At 39.9% G+C, this 20,285-nt stretch overlaps 1 protein-coding gene across 5 annotated transcripts; it reads right to left on the bottom strand.

Annotated features, from left to right (window-relative positions):
• Positions 1-821: 821 nt before the first annotated feature.
• LOC138583590 (myelin basic protein-like) lies at positions 822-20,197 on the bottom strand. 5 transcript variants are annotated; one of them, XM_069655480.1, is made up of 7 exons: positions 20,078-20,197; positions 10,386-10,487; positions 10,199-10,225; positions 8,479-8,508; positions 6,122-6,193; positions 5,974-5,992; positions 822-2,336 (listed from the first exon to the last, which is right to left on the bottom strand). In XM_069655480.1, the coding sequence occupies exons 1-6, from the start codon at positions 20,195-20,197 to the stop codon at positions 5,990-5,992; spliced, it is 354 nt and encodes a 117-aa protein (XP_069511581.1). In that variant the 3' UTR covers positions 822-2,336; positions 5,974-5,989. The 5 variants fall into 5 exon arrangements, with proteins under 5 accessions (XP_069511581.1, XP_069511580.1, XP_069511584.1 ...); XM_069655479.1 differs by lacking the exon at positions 5,974-5,992; XM_069655483.1 differs by lacking the exon at positions 8,479-8,508 and having other exon boundaries at positions 6,122-6,184.
• Positions 20,198-20,285: the final 88 nt, after the last annotated feature.

Raw genomic sequence — 20,285 nt, 5'->3', positions numbered from 1 at the left:
TGTTTTGGTCCTGGCTCATGCAGTTAGTGTTCAGTGACGTGTACATCAACAATCAAAAGTTGTTCTCTATCCAGCACTAAACAGGAAATTGCAAACCAGACAGTAAACACGGACAAGACTACAGCTGCTGTACCGAAACGGCTGCTGTCACTGTGTCCTCACTCAATACTTATTTTGTGGTATTTGTTCATCTGACAACATACAATGCTCTCAGCCACACATGTACAAAATGTATCTGGGTCATTCAAGAAATCCATTGTCTGCCTTACAGACCCCTTATTCTGACGATGTCTTTGTATTTACCCCACGTTGTCAGTTTACTTTCGTCCGCACTCAAAGTAGGATTCATGGAATCAGTCCATGCGCTCCCTCTGGTTCTTGCTTCATAATGTCATACAAACATTATGGAGGTAAACATGACACATTATGTAATGGGGTGAACAACGTTTTCTTATGCAACACGTGTTCCCCACGTTGTCCTTCAGGATAAATTGAAATATGAATTGAAAGTTATGTGTTCATTACATTCATATTTTCTGTGCCACAGTGAGCCTTTGTTCTTTCATGTTCTCGGCATGACATGCACGCACACCGTGAACACGACAATGAGCATACACACTTGAGGCTGAATGATGCTCGGCCCCGAGTACCTCAGAAAGTTCGTCAGGCGTCGCGATTATGCAAAGAGTCATGGATTCTGGCTTCATGAGAGAAACTGTGTCATACCTTCGTCTGCTGTGACGCTGTGACCCGACCCAATGCCATTATCCCCCCACCCACTCCACCACTCTGAACAAAAGACACTTCACAGGCCAGGAGAGTAGAGTTGGTTTTATAATTTTTATTTTTTTATTCTCAGTTAAGTGGCTGGTCATGTTTTATTACACATACAATAATGAAGAGGGTCTTTACATTCATCCACAGGATCCATTCAGAAAAACAACACAGCACTCACAAAGGCTCGAGCACGCACAAACACAAGGAGAGATGAAGGCTACAGATCACACGCCTGCTTTTTAACACATTTGGAAGATGGATGTTTTGAACAGCACGAGTTTTTCTTGTTGTTTTTTTCAGAAAACTTGCACAGTTAGTTACAGAGCACCTTTTTGAAATTGTGTTTGTGTTTTTTTTTTTCAGACAAGAAGGACACGCAGCGTGTTGTTTTTGGTAGTGAGGAAGAAAAGGCACTTATTGTTGAGCGTCATTTAATTTATGTGTGCTGTTCATAAGACACAAACAGAGAGGACAAAGAGTGACCTAGACTACATAAAGCGAGGAGTAGAGGTCTGAATCTGGTATAATGCAGCACCAAATCACACTTCAGATTCAGAGTGTGGCAGTTTTTAAAGGTGGGGAATGATTACGTTATATAAATGGAGAGGAAGGTTACTTTATGTCATTATCTAATGGACTGGAAAATAAATGATGCGTTAGAAATGACTAATTTATGGGGGTTTTTTTCAGTGACCGTTGCAGAAAATTGATTTAGAAGGTTTAAATATTACAATTTTACCACAAAATCCACAGCCAGCCTTAGGCCTTTAGGACAGACATAGATCAACAACACATGTATGACAGGACACTTAACTACAGCTAAGACACGAAGGGGGGAATGAAAACACGCAAAGACCAAAATGGCTCTCTTAATAATGTAAAATCTGTTAAATCCGTCACAAAACATAAATAAAACGTGTTTATGTTTGGGGTCACAGAAAAGGTAACGACAAAGACGCTACGACGAGACAGAAAACCGCTCTGTACTAAAACAGAAACGACCCGGTCCTTTCATCCAATCAGCAAGCGGCAATGACGGTCGAGTCAGTCGGACTCCCACCGGCCGGAAACCTTCAACTTCTCCGGGTCGGCCTCCGTTTAGCCGCCGTTTTGTTAGGAAAACCTTCGAAGACGTCCACAGAAACTCAAGCACAAGTATGGAGAGCCATGGCAGGGGGGGTCGGGGTGGTGGTGGGGGGGTCATTCAGGCTGCACATGTGAGCGGCTTCAGGATCACTTTCAGCAAACAGTTCACACCGATCATTGACAGCACAAAGCATGCAAGGGAGGGAAAGGGGGGGCAACAGATTGTGTCGCTATCTACCAGCCAAAAGGGTTGGGAAGGTACTAGGGGAGATGAGGGGTTTAGCGTACATTATTAGAGTGTTATTAGAGGTGGAGACGGGGAGGGGGAGTTTAAGGGGTGACAAGATTTCCTCCTTTTCTTCCTCTTTTGCCCCACTTGAGTCCCGTGGTCTTGAACATCTGCCCTCGTGCTGTTGGAAGGGGGGTTGTTGAGAGGGACTTCAGCGTTTGGCTGGAGAAGCACTCCTGCTTCCCTGAATAACAGACAACACACAGCTGATGAGTATGCGGAGGAGGAAGCCATTCAGGTCTCATTCTGCATTAATGGACTACTCTGAGGTTTCTGGAGTCGGGCCCGGTGGTCGTTTCACTCAGTGTGTGATGACAGGTGTCTCCGAGGGCCCTGTCAGCTCTTAAGCAGAAAGTATGTTAAGCACTTAAGAAGTTCTCACAGCTAAATGTGAGTTTTCATCAGTGATGATGTCCATTATGATTCATTGTCAGCGATTTAAACAAGCTAGCTGTCTGGCTAACTTGTCAAATCTTGCGTTAAAAAAAGGTCTTTGCAAAAAGGAGAGACGGTGTTTTATAAATCTTTTTGTCATCAATCCTGAAAGCTGCAGCAAAAAAAACCACTCACTTCCCATCAACTTTTTAGCTTTTAAAAGTTCTCCTACTGAATAATAAGACCAGGGCTTTGCACAGAAAAAGTCAGAGTCGTCCCTTAATGTTACAAACAAGCAGGTTAGCATGTTGTGGGCGATTCTCAGGCCTGGAATGATGCATAGCTATGGGAGCTGAAAGAAAACACAGAGTTAAAAAAAAAACGAAATTAAATGCTGGAAATGATGAAGATTAAAAAAACATCAATCCTACAGTAAAGCTTAAAGACCCCCTCCAGTGAAGATCAAGTGTTTAACCTCGTAAACATCTCCATGTGGTGTTCTTCATGTGCTACAAGACACATCATCTCATCTTTAAGGAGCTCGTCTTTAAGTAAGTAAAAATTTAGTGACGCTAATTTGAAAATGAAAAAAAAAAATAGACCCACTTCTAAATCATGACACACTAGTTCAAAGTTATGTAGAAAAAAGTGACATTTTTTATTTCAGTTGAAATAAATGAAAATGTTTTTAAAAATTAGATTGATTAGAAGGTTATTTAAATGTATGAGAAACTAATTCAAAGACTTCAAAGTGTAATATAGTTGAATTATTGATTTAAAAAAATATTATTTTTTTATCTTAATCATTCCTATGCTTTTTTTTTTTTTTGGCATGAATGGCCCTCTGTACTGTGCTGTTGGTAGGCCATTATTTTTCAAGCAGGAATTTTTATCTAGAGAAAAATGCATTTGTTGTTAAGAAAAAGAGAAAAAATAGTTGGACAGTTGGTAAATGTTTTTGAATCTTATCCACTGACCACAAGTAATTACACACTGCTCCACAGATCCTGCAATTTGTTTCTTCTTTGTGGCCTTCAGGCATTTCATCTTTTCAGAGGCAAAAACATCCTGTTTTCTGCTTGATTTATGTCCCTACAGTTTCAGATCAGACTCCCTGTGTTTATCACAAAGGCGTCTCTGAAACAACATATCGCAGTCTCACATTCAGATCAAAAAGAAGAACAGTAGAGGATTCAGAAAGCAGGAAGATTATACAAATGAAACAAATCTTTCATGGATTGCTCGAGAAGATTATCTATATTGTCAGAAGTTTTCCTTTCATGAAACGAAGGCTGGTTTTTGTTCTGAGCTTCTTTTCATTTGCTTTTCATTGTCCGCCAAGAAAGAGACAAGCTCGATATCCAGCAACAGTACTAACAATTAAATGTGGAAATGAAAGAAACAAAGAGTGAAACATAAATTAAAAGTTAACACAGGTTTATTATCATTCCCATTTGGACTGTGAGGCCGGTGACTGAGGCTAAAGTGTATAAAGTCAAAGCTCATTAGACGTATCAGAGGGATGTCAAAACGAGCATCCCACAACTTCATCATCTCCGGAGCTGTTTACTCTATTGTAGCTTAGAGACAACAGTTTAGCCACTACAGACGAGGATGTAGCCCTGGGGAAATTAGGATCTCGTTCCACCCTCAGTAAATACTAAACAAACTCGTCTCAGGTACAGTGACAGAGGCGGGCTAATTAAGCCCTGACGGGGAGGAACAGGCAGAGCATGGACGCTCCTTTTCATGATGTCTGAAAACAAATCAAAGACTAAGAAGCTTCTCTGTTAATTGGAAAGTCAAGCGGTTGGGATACATCTGTTAAGTAAGTGCTGATGAGTGTGCTGACGCTGATTTTGCTACAGTTTCAAATTGAATTTCAAGTGTTGGAGTCATAATTTCTATTTGTGCTCAGAGCATGTTTGACATTTCATTTTGAAGCTTTTTAGGGAGCAAAATGAGGTCATAAAACCTGATGGAAGTACTTGAGTGCAATTTTTGAAAGAAAATCTGACATGCAATTACATTTGTCCAAATCTCAACTACTCTGAGGTCACAGCCTCACACACACCAATAATGTTTTTTTTTTTACTGGGAACCCATTTTTTCCACAAGGACACTTCTTCCATTAGCAGGTCAAACTTTGACCTTTGACCTGCTAATGGAATTTTGTATTCACTGTATTTTGGTGAAAGTTACACACTAACAGATAATGGATGTAGTAGCTACCACTAGCTAAAAACAGTGATGTCATTCTACATGCCTTATAACATACTGTAAACAAAGATCCTATATTTATTGATATTTATTTACAGCTTGTGGGCACAGCATTGACATGTGAGCACCTGTCAATGTCTTCTGTTTAAACGTACAAAAGGCACTGAACACCCTGTGAGTGTAAGTCCTATGCACCCTCTAATTTCTAGTGTTGTGAGACCATCATGAGACTGAACTTATAAAGTAAGTAAGTAAGTAGCTTAAAGGTGCTAAAACGCTAAACTGCAGATTTAGGTGATAACTTTATGTTGGTTTGTCATAAAGAGTTACACAAATCATTTAAGGCAATCATTAAAGCTATTATTATTATAAAAAATGTGTTATATCACCTTTTGAAAATACAACGTGTTATTCACTAATCAATAACAATAAGTACATTATAAATATTTTTAAAGTTGCTTACAAATGAAAAGTATGGAAGCCCATTTCCGCCACTTGGATGAAAAAAAAAACCCCTATCCTGTACACATTTTGACTTAATATTTTGGATACTAAGTAATACTGTTGAGATATATTATATCAATACTTTTATTTAGATATTAATGAATTACATTAATAAAAAAAAATAAGTTTTATGGCTTTTTTACACTTTAAAAAAATCCCATTTAATTTTAAAACTGATAATACTAATACTATTTTACTAATACTAATGCTGTAATCTTTGCATACTTACTTGCTTTTGCTCGTATGTCTGGTAGGTTTAAGAGTCCAAGTCCAAAAATAAAATAAAAACTTAATTTGATCTTTAAACGATAGCTTTGCATGTACAGTTACATGTGTGCGTAATGATCAGCTTCCTATTCTGCCAACACTTTAATGCAGCGTGTTCTCCAAATGATGTGAAGAGCCAGATGTGTTTGGCAAGTGATTGAGGACATTGCATAATAATGTTACATTATACACTGTGCAAAAGCAACCCCTCCCTCCCTGTGAAGCAGGCGCAGTATGTTAGCGATAGCCCCGCTGAAGCCTTCATCTTCAGCACGATTATATCAGCGCTGGCGTAAAGCTTGTAGCATGCACCATGATCAATCTTGTCTCTAAAAGCCTCTTATTATTCTGCTGCTGCTGCGGCAGTAATGAGATTAGGATGTCTTCTAAGCATATCAAACAAATGTGGAGTGAGTCAAACTCGAGTGTCCCTCCAGCTCGTATCAGTTACTCACTCTGCTGCTGATATCATCACTGAGGTAGCGGCAGGGGGGATAAGGGCAAGAAAGTTATTATGGAAATGTTTCATTTTCTATGAGATTCTCTTCCAGGGAAGAGAAGCAGAGAAGCCTCTGAGATAAGTGATTGAGAAGCAGTTTTTACCATTTTGAAGATCCTAGTCAGGGTGCCTTTGCCGTCCCCAGCACTGGCCTTCTTGCCTGACTTCTGGTCGCCCTGGCAGAGAGAGAAAACGAGTCAGTGAGTTGAAAGAGTTTTGGAGATATTTAGCAGGGGATTAAGACGAGGCTGATCGTTCTACAGATCATCCCCGAGTCATTTTCAATTCAGTAAAGAGAAAAATATAATGAACTTCCATTTCAGGATTAGTTCCAGTGATGGATCAATGCGCTACAAAAAGCAAAGAAAATACTGTAGAAAACTTTGTATTGATCACAGTGGAATCGAATTTTGCTCTTCTTTTTTATGCTATTCAAGGTTTTCATCCAAGTGCTTTGTGTGAATTGTGAATGAGTTTGAAAAGCTACAAGACAGCAAAGTTTGATCTGAAAGTTTTTTATTATTGACATTTTGAAACCACCAACGGCCTTTAGATTAAAGAGCAGGGAAAATCATTACAGGTAACTTTCTAAAAGCACTTTTTTTCCTTGTATATCTCTGCATATCACAGTGTCATGACCTTGGCTGGTTAGCAAATGTACTGCAGATTGGTGCTCGACACTTGGATGAAACACTTTATAAATAATTCTCCCATTGAAGTGAAATAAGCCGGGGCTTGACTCAGGGACAAACTGCATCACCCTCCCAAATCATAGACCGTATATAAGAAGTAGATGTAGCCTCATGGTTTGAAAAGTGAAGCCAATGCAGAAGTGCCTTAAACCTACATTCTTTCTAATGACCAGCAGGGGGCGACTCCACTGGTTGTAGAAAGTCTCACTGTATGAAAGCAGATGAGGAAACGACCCTACTTGTCAGTTGTTAACTCAGTAAACCTTTTCCTTGATGAATACATGGTCTTAGGCCCCGTGTCCACATAGCACCTTTTTCTAGCAGAAAAGCGCTGGCATGAAGCGTGTGAGCGGAAAAAAACACGACATGCTGGTTTTGTTTCTATGACAACAACAAGTTTAACCTACTACACAGCTAAGAACAAGCTTACAACGCTTACAACACTTACCAGTAACATTCAGTGTCTGACTGATCTGCTTCCACAAATGTGCTTTTTGGTCTGTATTGTGATACTGTGGTACTATTGTGGTGCTCCATATTTGGTGGTAACCAGGGTGACGATTGGCGCCCCATCTGATTGGTTGCCTGAAAAAAGGGGCAGTGACTACACCAGCGCCTCTCTGAAAAGTTCAGAGATTTTCAACTCGAATTGTTCAGAACAGCCGCACAAAAAATACACTTGGTGCAGCGCTTTTTCTTTAGGCAGCCGCATGCTGAAAAGACGCTGGCGCTCAGTAAAAGGCGCTATGTGGACACTCGCTAGTTTGAGTTCATTTTGGAATTATGATCCCCTTTAGAGCAAATTAACAATGAAGCAGGGTGTGTTTTAGCAATGCATATCCACCCTGTTGTCCAAATATGGTCATGTCTAGCTTAAAGGGAAAAAAAACAAGATGGTGACGGCCAAAATGCCAAACCATTGGTTGACACTATGTGACTACATCCACTTCTTTTATACAGTCCATGTCCCAATTATATAAAATGATATATATGATGATGAAATTAATCTTTGATCTGTGGATGTTTAATTCTGTGTCCCTAAAGTTATAAAAGAGCTTCTAACACGAGCCATCAGTGCTCACATTAATAACACCATGTCTTCTGCGTACAGTCGAACTATTTCTGTCACTTTACTTCATAAGAAAGCTGAAATAAAAAAAATACATTCATTACAGATCCTCATCTGCTTTTCATAAATTAATGTCAGCATATTCTGCCCCTAACTTTGACCCCCTGCCCTGGCCGAAGAATTTTTTATACAGTCCCTTAGAAGAATCTAATTTGTCTTTGACCCCCCAGTGACCCCTCTGCTGCTTTGTGATTCAGAATAAGCACACACACACTTGCACACACTTGCACACACAGGACCCTAAATTAAGTGCTGATAACGTGGCTAAATGAAGCAGAAGGCAGCCTCACTTCAGTCGTTCTCTGAGGAATTTTCGAAAGGAAACAAAGATAATGAAGAGCGGAATAATGCCTGTGTTATCATGAATGTACAATATACGCACATGATAGGGATAAGTCTGCTGCGAAGCTACAAAATGGGAATGGTGTATCTGAAAATGGACTTATGTCAGAAGGAAATGAGGGCGTTATCACTGATGTATGGACAGATTATGGCGGCTAAAGTGCTTGATGGAGACTAAATGGACACAGAGCCACAGGCGTCACGCTCGGAGGCTGTTTGAGAGGATGACCTCACTTGTCCTCTGGGTTTAATTAGGCATGATTCCTGTGTTTTTGCAGGTTTTTTTTAAAGCACCTACCAGGCCTATCTTGGCTGCTAGTCCTCTCCACTGGACGTGCAGAGAGACAAGAGACAAGGACAAAGAGGTAAAAGGGAGAGGGGACAAATAGAAATGTGTGTCTTACTCAGCGCAAAGGCAGGATGGGAAGGAGAAGGAGGCAGGTAGGAGGGTCCGTCCAGGGGGGTAAGGTCACGGGGTCACAGGGGGGGCAGGAGCAGTGGAGGGACAGAGGGGAGGGAAAGGAGAGAGGAGCAAGGACGATGCTCACGCAGGAGAGAGCAAAAATTTAGTGACAGAAACATGCAGCATGTAGAAAGTAATGGATTAAATACACTGTCAGTCATTGTGCATTATGCTTTCAAACTTTAACACGTTAACAATCTTTTACAATTAATCGGTTTTGATTTAAACGCCCCATAAAATCAATATTGACCAAAATCACTCCCAGTATGACATTCACTGCTCATTTTATCATTGATTCTTACTACACTGACTGTAAATGGGAAGCCTTTTATCCAATTAATTTGAATGCAACATTGTTATTTGCAACCGGATACTGTCCACCTGGACATGAAACTGGGTTTTATGTGACCCACACCCTGATTTTATTCTGACCCGACGGACAAAATTCAGGGGAGAGAAGCAAAATTATTATTGTCATTTAAATACAATACAATGTTTCAGCAAGGGCATCGTCTTCATGGTAACATCGGTGGGGACAACAGGTTTTTTAACATTTATTTAATTTGTATTTTTTCGAGCAAGATTTAAAATTTGATTATTCATGTCATTATGTCTCCTCGTAGTTTAGTTGACAGAGAGTGTGGACAGAATTATTTCTCTGCTTCATCTGCACTCTCCCTGCCTTATGAAGGAATTATGAATTCACAAACAAATTATTTTTCATCATTACTTGAAACTGAAAAGAAGAAATTACTTCAGTATATGAACTCCAATCTCTGTCTTTATCTCCACCTCAGTAACTTGTATTTGTAGCAGTCAATAGGTTTTATCCTTTATTTTATCTATTAATTATGATATATAAAACGTAACTTTTGACACTGCGTGCTTTGATGATGAGGTGTTTTCATTTCAGATGTCCCACTGTTACCAAAGACATTCGGGCAGCAATATTAATTAACATTGGTATGTATACAAACTAAATATTTAAACGAACTGCGCGAGCGAGAGAGCGCATGCATACACGGTCGCAGCACAAAAAGTGGTAATTTGAGCACGAGACATGTTCTGCTGTTTAAATTTCAAGTGTATGAACTGAGCTGTAGTCTGGAGTCCTTGTTTACAGTGACAGACAGAGTGATGGCTGTCTCATATGCATGACTTCTGCACAGGTCGAAAGTGCGACTGTTACACGTATCATATATTCATTTTTAGACAAAATTATTGGTATGGACACTTTTGTAATACTGGCGGGGATGTGTCCCTACCGTCCCTACCCAATTCAGTATTGCATCCTAAAGGTTCAGGGCTGTCCAGATTACAAAATTGGTCAAATATTTAAGTGTCTCTCATGAATTCTACCACTTATATGAACTATCAGTATTTGAAATCCTCAATATTGATTGTAATTATTGACTGATGTTGACAATATTACCAAATGGTCTTTTTTAAAGCCCTACTTAAAGGTACAAAATGCAAACATAACCATCATCTTTGGTTTGCTATTAAAGCTTGTGTATCTTTAAACGTCAAAAGTAGCATTATAAAACAGACTCACCCTAGACTTGGGAGGGGCAGGGGACACCTGAAGAAGAGTTAATCACAGGAAGTAGAGAGATTTGAAAGAGTTAGACAGAGACAAACATGGAGTAAACACTGACAGAGACACACACTGCGGATACAGACTCCTGTTCCTTGGTACTGTGAGTGCTTTAGAGATGCACTGTGTTATCTTTATTACTCACGATCGTGCGGAAGAAATGGACCACAGCGTTCTCCTGGCCCTTCTTACGTGGGGAAGTGGCAGCTTTCTGGGGGGCTGGGGAGAGAGCTCCTCTGAAAGATCCCTGGGAAGGAAAGGAAGGAAGGGGAAAGAAAGGAACAGTCCTGCATGTTAACAAAAGCATGCACAAATGACTTGACCAATGACTGTATATAAAGATAGACTCTTCTCGATGTACAAGTGAAGCCAAAATGCACACAGAAGACAGTGCTGCCATCTCGCACATTTGGAGCCAGAGTCTGGGCAGTAGGGATCGCCTGGTGGAGTCATCCCGCCCCTTTCACCAACCAAAACTAACATTTAACTTACCAAGAAACCACAAAGATCCATCATGTCGGTGCACTCAACAGCAGAGCAGCTTCTTGTGTTGGTCTGAAGCAGATATTCACGGTTATCTAGTTACTGTTTTAGCTACATTTCATCTCACTGTTCCTCCTCTACTCTGCTTATCAGGCACAGATCGGCTGCAGGGGCCGTATTTGTCGACAGAGCTGTCAATCAGGGCATTACGCCCCCTTTTTTTTAGCATCAAATAACTAATTCAAACTAAACTTGTCAGAAAAATGAACACTTGGACGTAAATCAGCATTATAAGAACCAACTATCATTACAGAAACCATGTTTGAGAAACATGTATTTTGATTTTATAGTTTGACTCATGTCCCATCTGTTAACACGGAGGAGGCGGGCTTTATGACCTATACTGCAGCCAGTCAGCAGGGGGCGATAGAGATGTTTTGGCTTCACTTTTAGGGAGCTGTCATGTCGTCCATCTCTTTATACAGTCTATGGGCTTGACCTTTACTGCTTGAGTGTTAGATTCTCAAATACGGTTTCCTGTTAATTTGTCTCAAAAACTTTAATAATAGGCTGTAAGATGAATAGTCTATTGATTAAGAGAGGGGTAGTCCTGTTAGTTCTTTAAAAACAACTCTATGTTGAATTTCATGCATGAAATCTACACAAATATTCATCTATCGTCTTACTTACCTGCTGAACAATAAGTACAAAAGTACGGAAGCCCTCAGCGGACATGCATCCATACATTATATTACTTTGTTTTCCCATAATAACGAGTAATTTCCGGTTGTTTTCTTGAGATTTCAAGTTATTTATTTTTAATTTACCACCGTGACGTCAGATGATAATTACTCATACCCCCAGAGTTGCAAAAGCACAAAACAAACATAGAAACAGGCTCAACTTACCTCATTAGTGTGGGCAGTAGCATGTCATGGTCTGTAATATAACCAGCCTGTTGTTTAGTTTTCTAGAACGTCAGAAAATTATCCAGTTATCACGAGACAACAAGCTTTGTTGTCTCGAGATAACGAGATAAATAAGTCGAGATCTCAGGAAAACAACAGGAAATGACTCGTCATCATGGGGAAATTGAGTAAATAAAATGTATGGGCGCCTGTCCTCTTATGGCTTAGAACCAAAATATGAAATGATTCATTTTCTGATGGTATTAAAACACACTCCCCTTTCCTGTGTTGCTCTTACACCCATCCTATTGGCTGATGGGAGACAGTGGCAGCTTAAAATCGTTGGCTTTCTTACCTAAAAAGTCATTTAAACTCTTTTCTGGTTAATTTTTAATTAATTTGTCGGACATATTTCCTCTGTGATGTTGGGTTTTAATTATAAAAGGATGCTTATTGAGCAGGAGGTGTGAGTGTCTGTAGGTTACAGGTGAAGAAAGGCAATCAGAATCTACAGCACAGATTCTGAGTGTGACCTTTACAGAAGTAGTATACGTGTGATTGTCTTTACCCTTTAAAAGTCATGCAACATGCACAGATGCACAGAATATTACCATGTATTTATGATCCATGCTGCTGACTCCGCCCACTATATTTTATTCATTCATTCAGCATCATTAATATCAGACAACACCTCATTAACCCGCATCCAGAAACCTTTACCATGAGTCATTAAAAACAGATTAAATGGAACAAATGAGCGGGCGGAGATGTCGACATTTCCTTGCCAATGGCTTGATCTTTACAAAGAAGAGTAATTATCAGGCCTTAGTACAAATCGATGCAGCCGAGTTCCACAAAGTCAGGCTTTACAAAGGCTGTGTCAACATGACGGCTTAATGAGGTGTATGCTCTGAAAAAACACTGCTGCATTAAAACACACACAGACACACATCTTCTGATCCTGAACGCCATCAACAACCTGCAGCACAGGAGAATAAACTAATTTCCTCCCACTCAGTCTGTGCGGTCTTTGCTGTTAATGTCACCTCATTCATCCCTTTCTCTGACCCCATTAATGCAACAGGGAGATGTATGTGTGTTTATACCTGCGCCGTGTGTGTGTCATGGAGGTAGGTAGGAGTGCTGTTGATGATTCACATCCATTATCTCACATCAAAGAACCTTAAGGCAACTGAAGGTGGGGGGAACTCTCACCGCCAACATCATTTACGCAGTGTGACGGACGTCACGTGTTGGATTATATGTCACCTTTCATGGGTTGTTTTCTTTTGAAAATGAACCAAACAATTAGATCAACACAGTAAAGAAACATATAAAAGGAAGGTTTCCTAATAGAGCACAATCCATTTCATTCCAATTGTGGCGTACACAAAGGGAATGTTGTTTCCATACATAAAACCCAGCAGATGTACAGCGTGAATTACTTCAACTATTTCAAAGGCAGCAAACCTGGCCTTTCTTTCAGTCTGTAGAACAGCTCTGTCGGTGTCACCGTGCTTCAATACGGACCCCATAATGATGTCCTCATGCACAAGTGTGTGTCTCTGTGTGGGTCTGTTTCCACCGCAATGTAAATGATGGGAAATGGGAGGCAGAAATGAAAGCGAGGGGAGAAAATACGGCAACCGCGGCGGCCGCTATCGAGTCCCTTTGTGTGCTGGAAAGGAGGAAAGAAAAGGACGAGATGGGAGAGGAAATAGGAGATCAAATAATGCGGGATGAATTCTGCAGGTACAGACTGTTGTCCCTTTGATGTGAGTGAGTCTCTCCTCTGTATTTTTGTTCTCTTCTCATCTCCTCGCCTGCTTTAAAACACTTTCACTGCTTTATTTTTACGTTTGAAAGTTGTTTAAAAACATGCAAGATGACACCAGATAACTCCTGCAGACTGAGCTAAATGTCAGGTGAATATTTAAGGGAGGTATAAAATTAAATGCAAATGAGGAGTCTGTTAGCGTCAGGCATGCATTTAATGATTATAAAGACCCTCAGATCTTGAGCGGAGACGCTGACTCATTCTGTTATGTCTGAGCTGTTATTAAAAAATGTTCCATTGCTCAAATAAAAGCTGTTTTTTCCAGTAAATGTTGAAGATTCAGGTTTAGTTTTTTTTTCATCTTTTTTCATTCAGCTCTCAATTAAGTAGTGTCTGTCAAAAGGGAGTGAGGTCACAGTCATTGAAGAGAAAGGGCTGCAGGGGTGTGTTTGTGTGTGTGCCAGTGAGTAAGGGAGACAAAAAACTCATCTGCCTGCCACACGCACACATACAGACAGACGTTTGTCCAGTGTTTTAAACCTTTCTTTAGGTTAGCGATGCAGTTCAATCTTCTGCTGTTGCTGCTCATTGGTTTGTCTATAGCTACAGCTTGGATTAAAGTGGGTTGATTTTAAGTTGCAGAAGAGACAAAAGGACAAAAAGAAAAAAACTATCTTTCAAGATTTAAGACTTAGATTACAAAATAGATACAACTCTAATAAAGCCCATTTAATATGAAGTTGTATAAATAGGGGAAGGTTAAGTTCTTGAAGACAATCCTTTCAGATGAGGGGTGAAACGTCTTCAAGAACTTTAACCAAGTCCAGTGGCCTTTGGATAAAGCTTTGAATTACCAAGTATGACTGAGAACCTTCACAGACTTATAAGGTACAACAAAACAAAAGCTGTGTCCCAATCCAGGTCGAACTGAAATGAGACGGTCTGGTCTACGGAGGATTTCCTGTTTGAGTCACCAGATGTTCCCGCCCTTATCCTTACGTCTGTCGCCAAGGAACAGGTAGCTAGCAGGCTAACTAGCTAGCATAACTAACGTCATGTAACCTAACCTATTGTTTTCAAGATCATTTGTTTCAAGGCCCCTTTCTTTTCTTTTTTTTTTTGTGTAACGCTAGCTATTAGATTGAGTTGAAAACAAAAACATTTACAATTAAAAGTTTATTCTTCGAGTCTTTCTCTGGGACAGCCTTCGACATGCCGCTGTGACGCAATCGGCCTTCAAATATGGCCTTCGGAGGCTGCAGCCTCTGAATTGGGACAAGGCTAAAGAGTGTATCTGTATGCTAGCATCTCTGTGAGGCTGTACTAAGACACAGCATATTTGAACCAAATGCTAGCATGCTAACATGCTTACACATATGGTGCTTACTCGCTGATGATTTACAAGGTTACACGTTTATCATGTTAGCATGCAAAAAAACTGTAATTAGCATAATGTACAAATCTTAAAAAGTACACTGGTACTACTACACGGTAATAAGTGAGTCAGGCTACCTGTTTCAAGTCTATGCTAAGCTAAGCTAACCGTCTGCTGGCTCCAGCAATCTTCTCGTCTAACAGGAAGTTAGGAAGCTCTCAGATGTTTCTGCTGTCATGTTGGCGACAATATTTCCAAATACACACTGTAGTGCTGTAGTTTATCACAAAGTACAGGTTAATGATCACAGCTTTTTCACTGAGGTCAGAGGTCATATCCAGGATCTGCTTCATTATGGATGATGTTTAATTATTAATCCTGAGAGGGGAGGACATTGAGAGTCATAGCAGAGAGTCTCTTATCATCAGAAAATATCTTCTTGTATCCACCCTGCAGCACTGACAGAGATGAAACATCACTTTTTCACATATTCTTACTTTAAATGACTAACAATTAGCCTGTCATTTCTTTTTTGTGTGTGTGTGCTCCTTCAGATCTATGAACAGAGGGAGCGCAGGGCCAATCACTCCGGCTGTGTGTGTTAGTGGACAGCACAATGTTCCCCTCAGAGGGCAATCAGGTCTTGTTCCTCCCAATATCAAATAGTGAATAAAAAAGGGGCTAATTAAGCAATTTTCTGTGCACCAAGATAGAACTGATGAGGAGAAAAACAGTCTTATCTAAATGTTCTTAGGGACTTAGAGCAGATTAGTAGCTGGGGAGAGGAGTTTAGGAACATTGGCCATGCCAATCTGTTATTCCACTTAGGTAGTTTTTAACCAATTTATTTTTAACAATTTAAAGTAATAACCTCAAAGATTTTCATTTAAACAAATGTGTGTTGAGTCACTATCTATCGCCAGATGAGGTAACACAATGGTGATTGAGCCTATGGCCCACTGATGAAAGCCTTTGCATTTACAGTATATAGTATTATTATGGACTGGGTGTCTGGTGTGACATTCACCGAAACAATCACAAGCGGCGCCCAGTTAGTGACGCGTTTTCCATCACCCAGCAGCAAACGGTAATCTAAAAAATCGATGAGTACAGATACAACTTAAAAAAAAGATGTGAAAATCCAGCGGCTATCAGCGAGGAAAATCAAGAGTTACAACCGTGACAAAGAGAGAGAACCGTAGACGTTTGGTTAAATTGGGAAATTAATACATTATTTTTATATTTAAATTATTATTAATAAATAAATTGGGTGTCCTCCCATAATTACGATATATCGCCATTAGGTGGCGCCCTGGAGAGTCTTTGAGATCGTCAGTTTAAGGTTTGAATTTGAGTAGGCCATGCCATCTTAGATCATCAGCCCATATATCAAATCATATATAACATACGTTTTATATACTTTTCAAAATATCTTTTTTATACGTCTTCATTTTTTTCTTCACTTTTTCTCAGTGGGGAAGATAAAAAATATACCTCATAATGCTCAAGAGTCACCCTCCCCCCAGATCATATTCATACCGTCCCTAAAATCTCAATGTATTTGCTTTTCATAACCTGATCCTGTGAATAAAACGCTTGGGCAATGTTTGCACTTTTAATTTCTTGAGCTCAGCAGCTTCACACACACCGAGGTTTCACTGTGATAACACAGACAGCTGTTCATTCTGCTGTATCAAGTTCAAATTAAATTAAAATACACATCTTTCCAAAACCCTCGTCAGTGTGTGTTTTCACTGTGGCAAGGCGCCTGGTGTGATTTGTTTCTTGGATCATCTTACAAAGTGATGAATACAAACACATTTTTTCATCATAAACAGACTTTTACTGTAAATGAGACAGCACTGACTGAAGCTGAGCTGATTTCTATTTCTTTTGTTGATGTAACCCAGATACACACACTGCTGTTCATGCAAATGCAAAGACGCACTTTTAATGACTCGATGTGGTGATACCTCTCTCAGACTGCCGTCTAAACAAATTCTATTCAGGCATGTCTCAGGGGAACATCTCTGCCCGTTCAGCGCACACACTGAAGGCGTTTTGTTCTTTGCTCTTGCCACTTCCTGTTTAAGTGCACAAAGAAGTCATCCGTCATCCTTTACTCAGAGTGGAGATAAACAGTGGCCTCTGACATTTCCTTTTGTTTTGCAGTTTGCTTATGTTATTACTTGAACTGTGAAATATATTTATCTCTCTAATCTTAAAGGCTGCAGACAAACTCGAACAAACTGAATCAATGCTGGAAGTTAAATTCTCTTTGTTGCCGTGGTTTTCTTCGTCACTCGGGGCAAAACTAAAGAACAAAATGACAACATAAAAAGAAGTAATAAAATATCAGTGGTTGGATTTTGTTAGCAGAGCAGTTAAAACACACTTTTAAAAAACCAAAAGAGAGATATTGAGCCACATGTGGATTAAAACAAAACAAAGAGAGCGCTGAGGGTGTTGTTAAAGAGTTTTAATCAAGCAATAATCCAAAAAGCTTCAAACAGGATCAGGTTAGGAACAGGTCAGAGGTCACAACAGTTCACAACAGATACAAACGGTTACAAGTATCCACTGCAGAGTCGAAGGCGTTACAAAACAGGGATCAGCACCGATGCACTTCTGGTTCAAACAGACTCCGAGCGGGTCAAAGACACGTGAACCTGAGGTGAGCAAACTGGTGAGGGAGGAGGGGGCGCCGGGACCCCCTCACTATTCAAGACACTGGGGTTAGAGTACAGTATCATAGAGGTTTGTTATTGACTGTGAGCTGGTCGCCTAAAGCCTGAATCATACACATTAATGACTCTGATTCTGTGCCATTCATGAAATTAATATGCAAATTAAGGATTTAAAGTATTCTCTGTTTCTGCTTGAAAAGCTAAGCTTCATGCAAAGTTAATTTTCTCTCCTACTAGCACATCATTATCTCTGTAATTATAAACTAATCAAGTGCAGATTTCCTGCAGTTATTTCATGTCCTGAGGCTGGAGTTTGTCGTTTTTGGCGTCATCTCACAACTTAAAAAAACTCTTGCGTTCTGTCTTATTATTTTTTAAAAACCCAGACTCACGTATGAAGATATTAAATCAGGCAAAGGACAAAAGGTAAAAAGCACGAGGGATCAACCCCTGCCAAACATTTAAAATTACTGAAAAAAGCATGCACTTTCAAGATGCAACAGAAAACACTGACACAAACTTTCCCACTAATACTGCAGCCTCAAGGTCAAAGTATGCATTCAGAGTGTCTGTGCAGAATCTGTGCACACACAGGCAGGCAGGCAGGGTGGATCAGAGTCTAAGCTAAAAAATATCCATCTTCATGTTGAATTCTTGTTGGAAAAATAAGCATTTGCAGCACTAAACTTAGTGCAGGCTGTTTTTTTTTGCAAGAGGCAACAGAGGTGGGGCGACCTGTCCGTCATTCACCTGGCGTGTGAACACTCATCGTTTGAAGGCAAACCCTTGGTGAATACATAAATATATATTTGTACAACTTTGCTTGAGTAAACGTTTCATTAATATGGAGAGCAATGTACAATTTTATGGCATAAAGAAGAAGAAAATTAAACAAATACTGCAGTAAAATTGGTCACGAACCTAATGTTGAATGAAAGCTTCACAATTTGTTCTGTTGATGCTTTTCCCTGAACATTTTTAAAAGCTTAACTATTTCGGATCAGCAGAACAGGCTAGAGCAAAGATCTGTAGCATATAGTTATATATAAAATCTGTTTACTTTAAATACTTTTGACATAAGGCGTGGGAGGGTTAAATGCATATTTTCATGCATGTTGAATGATTTCTTTGCAATCACCTCGCCAAATCTCTGACCAGCGTTCTGCAGCGTTAGCAGGACAGATGAGAAGCTTATACTCAGAGAGGATACTTAGCTCCACTGAATTTGGTTTGTTGCACCCCAGCTTTCTTTTAAAACCAATATAAGAAGTAATATCCACTGTTAAAGACAGCAGTCAGACTGATGCATGGAGTTAATTCACTCTTCCTGAAGAGCTTACAAAAGCTTTAAGAATTTCACTCTCGTGTTGTCAGGATAACAAACATTTCAACGCGTTTTCATTGCTGCCCCAGTCTGAAAGTTTCAGCACATTTGGAATTGAAGCTATAATTCCATTTCATCACCACCTCCAGAGGGCATCACTGAGTTCACGGCCCATTGACTGAAAATGGGTGGAACCGGCAGATCGGCAGTCTGCTTCTTAATAGCTGATGCAACAGTGCCAAGCAGCCCATCATGTCTGGCTGTGGGTCCCAGTCTGTCTAACTGATGGACACACTGGTGCCAACAGCACAAATGGAATTTCCCTTCCACAGCAAGAGGCGCCAATAAAACGACATAAAATTTATGTTGTTTTCTAAACAAAGCAGTTCTGATGAGTAATGGCTGAATGATGGTATCTTGACAACACTAAAGAAGCAAGTCATTAAAAAGCAAAGCAGGCTCAAATGCCCCATAAACACCCGTCTGATCTTACTGTGCAGACGATTATATGCTCCTACTCATACGTCTTTCAATGTTAATATACATCTTATATCTCTTTGATCATATATAGCATAATCATTTACTTTGAAAGTGTCTTAGCAGACTGTGTACCGTGCAAACAGTTTTGAAGGACCTCCCTGTGTCTGAATTATTAAGACAGAGGAGTCAAACTCTCCACAAATAAGCTAGAGTGCTGAATGCCTCTATAAAATCCATATTATTATGTCCCAGTATTACATCTTAATGATATTGGCAACTCTCACATTTTCATTGTCATCGTTAAGGGAAGAACCAGAGCTGAAACACGGCTGTTCTCAACTGCAGTTTGACAGATGTTCTAACAGACAATCTGCATAACGGCTGCAACAAAAGAGCCACTCCACCAAATCACATCTACAACAGATATATTCAATTTAACTGAAGAGAAAAATGCTACTAATGTCAGTACCATCAAAATAAAAGGAAAACAAAACATAAAGAAAATGATTTAAAATCACAGCCTCTGTAATATAAAATAAAGAATAAAACACACCCCACCCAAAGCCATCATCCAGTGACAATTCATAGCCATCAGCCAGTTAATGGGAATCACAGGACAATGTCAGACTTCGGTTCACCATAAAAACAACATTAAAACCAGTCTATATGACAAATATGTTGCAACAAATTCTTACAAGATCTGTTAAAGAAATCAGAAGTAAAAAGTGGTTCTGGGAGTGAATCAGCAGAATGAACTGAGATACAAGAGAAGGTTCGAGTTTTCACTCTTCCTGCCTCCTCACCTTGCTCTTCCTCTTCTTGTCCCCTCCGAAGAACTTTCCAATCTGGTCCAGGAGGCTGGGGTTCTTCTTCCTCCGGCCCAGCCCGAAGGCGGCCTGTGCAGAGCTGCTTGCAGATGCCATGGTGGTAGTAGTGGTTGGTAGTATATTTTGTTTTTGTCAAATGGGGTTCTTGTCTCTCTCTTAAATGAGAGAGTGAAAGATTGAGGAG

Source organism: Semicossyphus pulcher, unplaced genomic scaffold, assembly GCF_022749685.1.
Source record: "Semicossyphus pulcher isolate SPU_LCO1_2020_fin unplaced genomic scaffold, fSemPul1.0.p SCAF_9, whole genome shotgun sequence".
Lineage (NCBI taxonomy): Eukaryota > Metazoa > Chordata > Actinopteri > Labriformes > Labridae > Semicossyphus > Semicossyphus pulcher.
The sequence above is the reverse complement of the archived record's forward strand: the minus strand, read 5'-3'. Positions and strand labels throughout refer to the sequence as shown.

Coding starts and splice junctions, on each gene's coding strand:
- LOC138583590 (XM_069655479.1), bottom strand. CDS start 20,197: ATGGCATCTGCAAGCAGCTCTGCACAGGCCGCCTTCGGGCTGGGCCGG. Junction 8,509..10,198: donor CTGCCCCTCCCAAGTCTAGG/GTGAGTCTGTTT, acceptor CTGCACGTCCAG/TGGAGAGGACTAGCAGCCAA. Junction 6,194..8,478: donor TAGCAGCCAAGATAGGCCTG/GTAGGTGCTTTA, acceptor TCTCTCTGCCAG/GGCGACCAGAAGTCAGGCAA.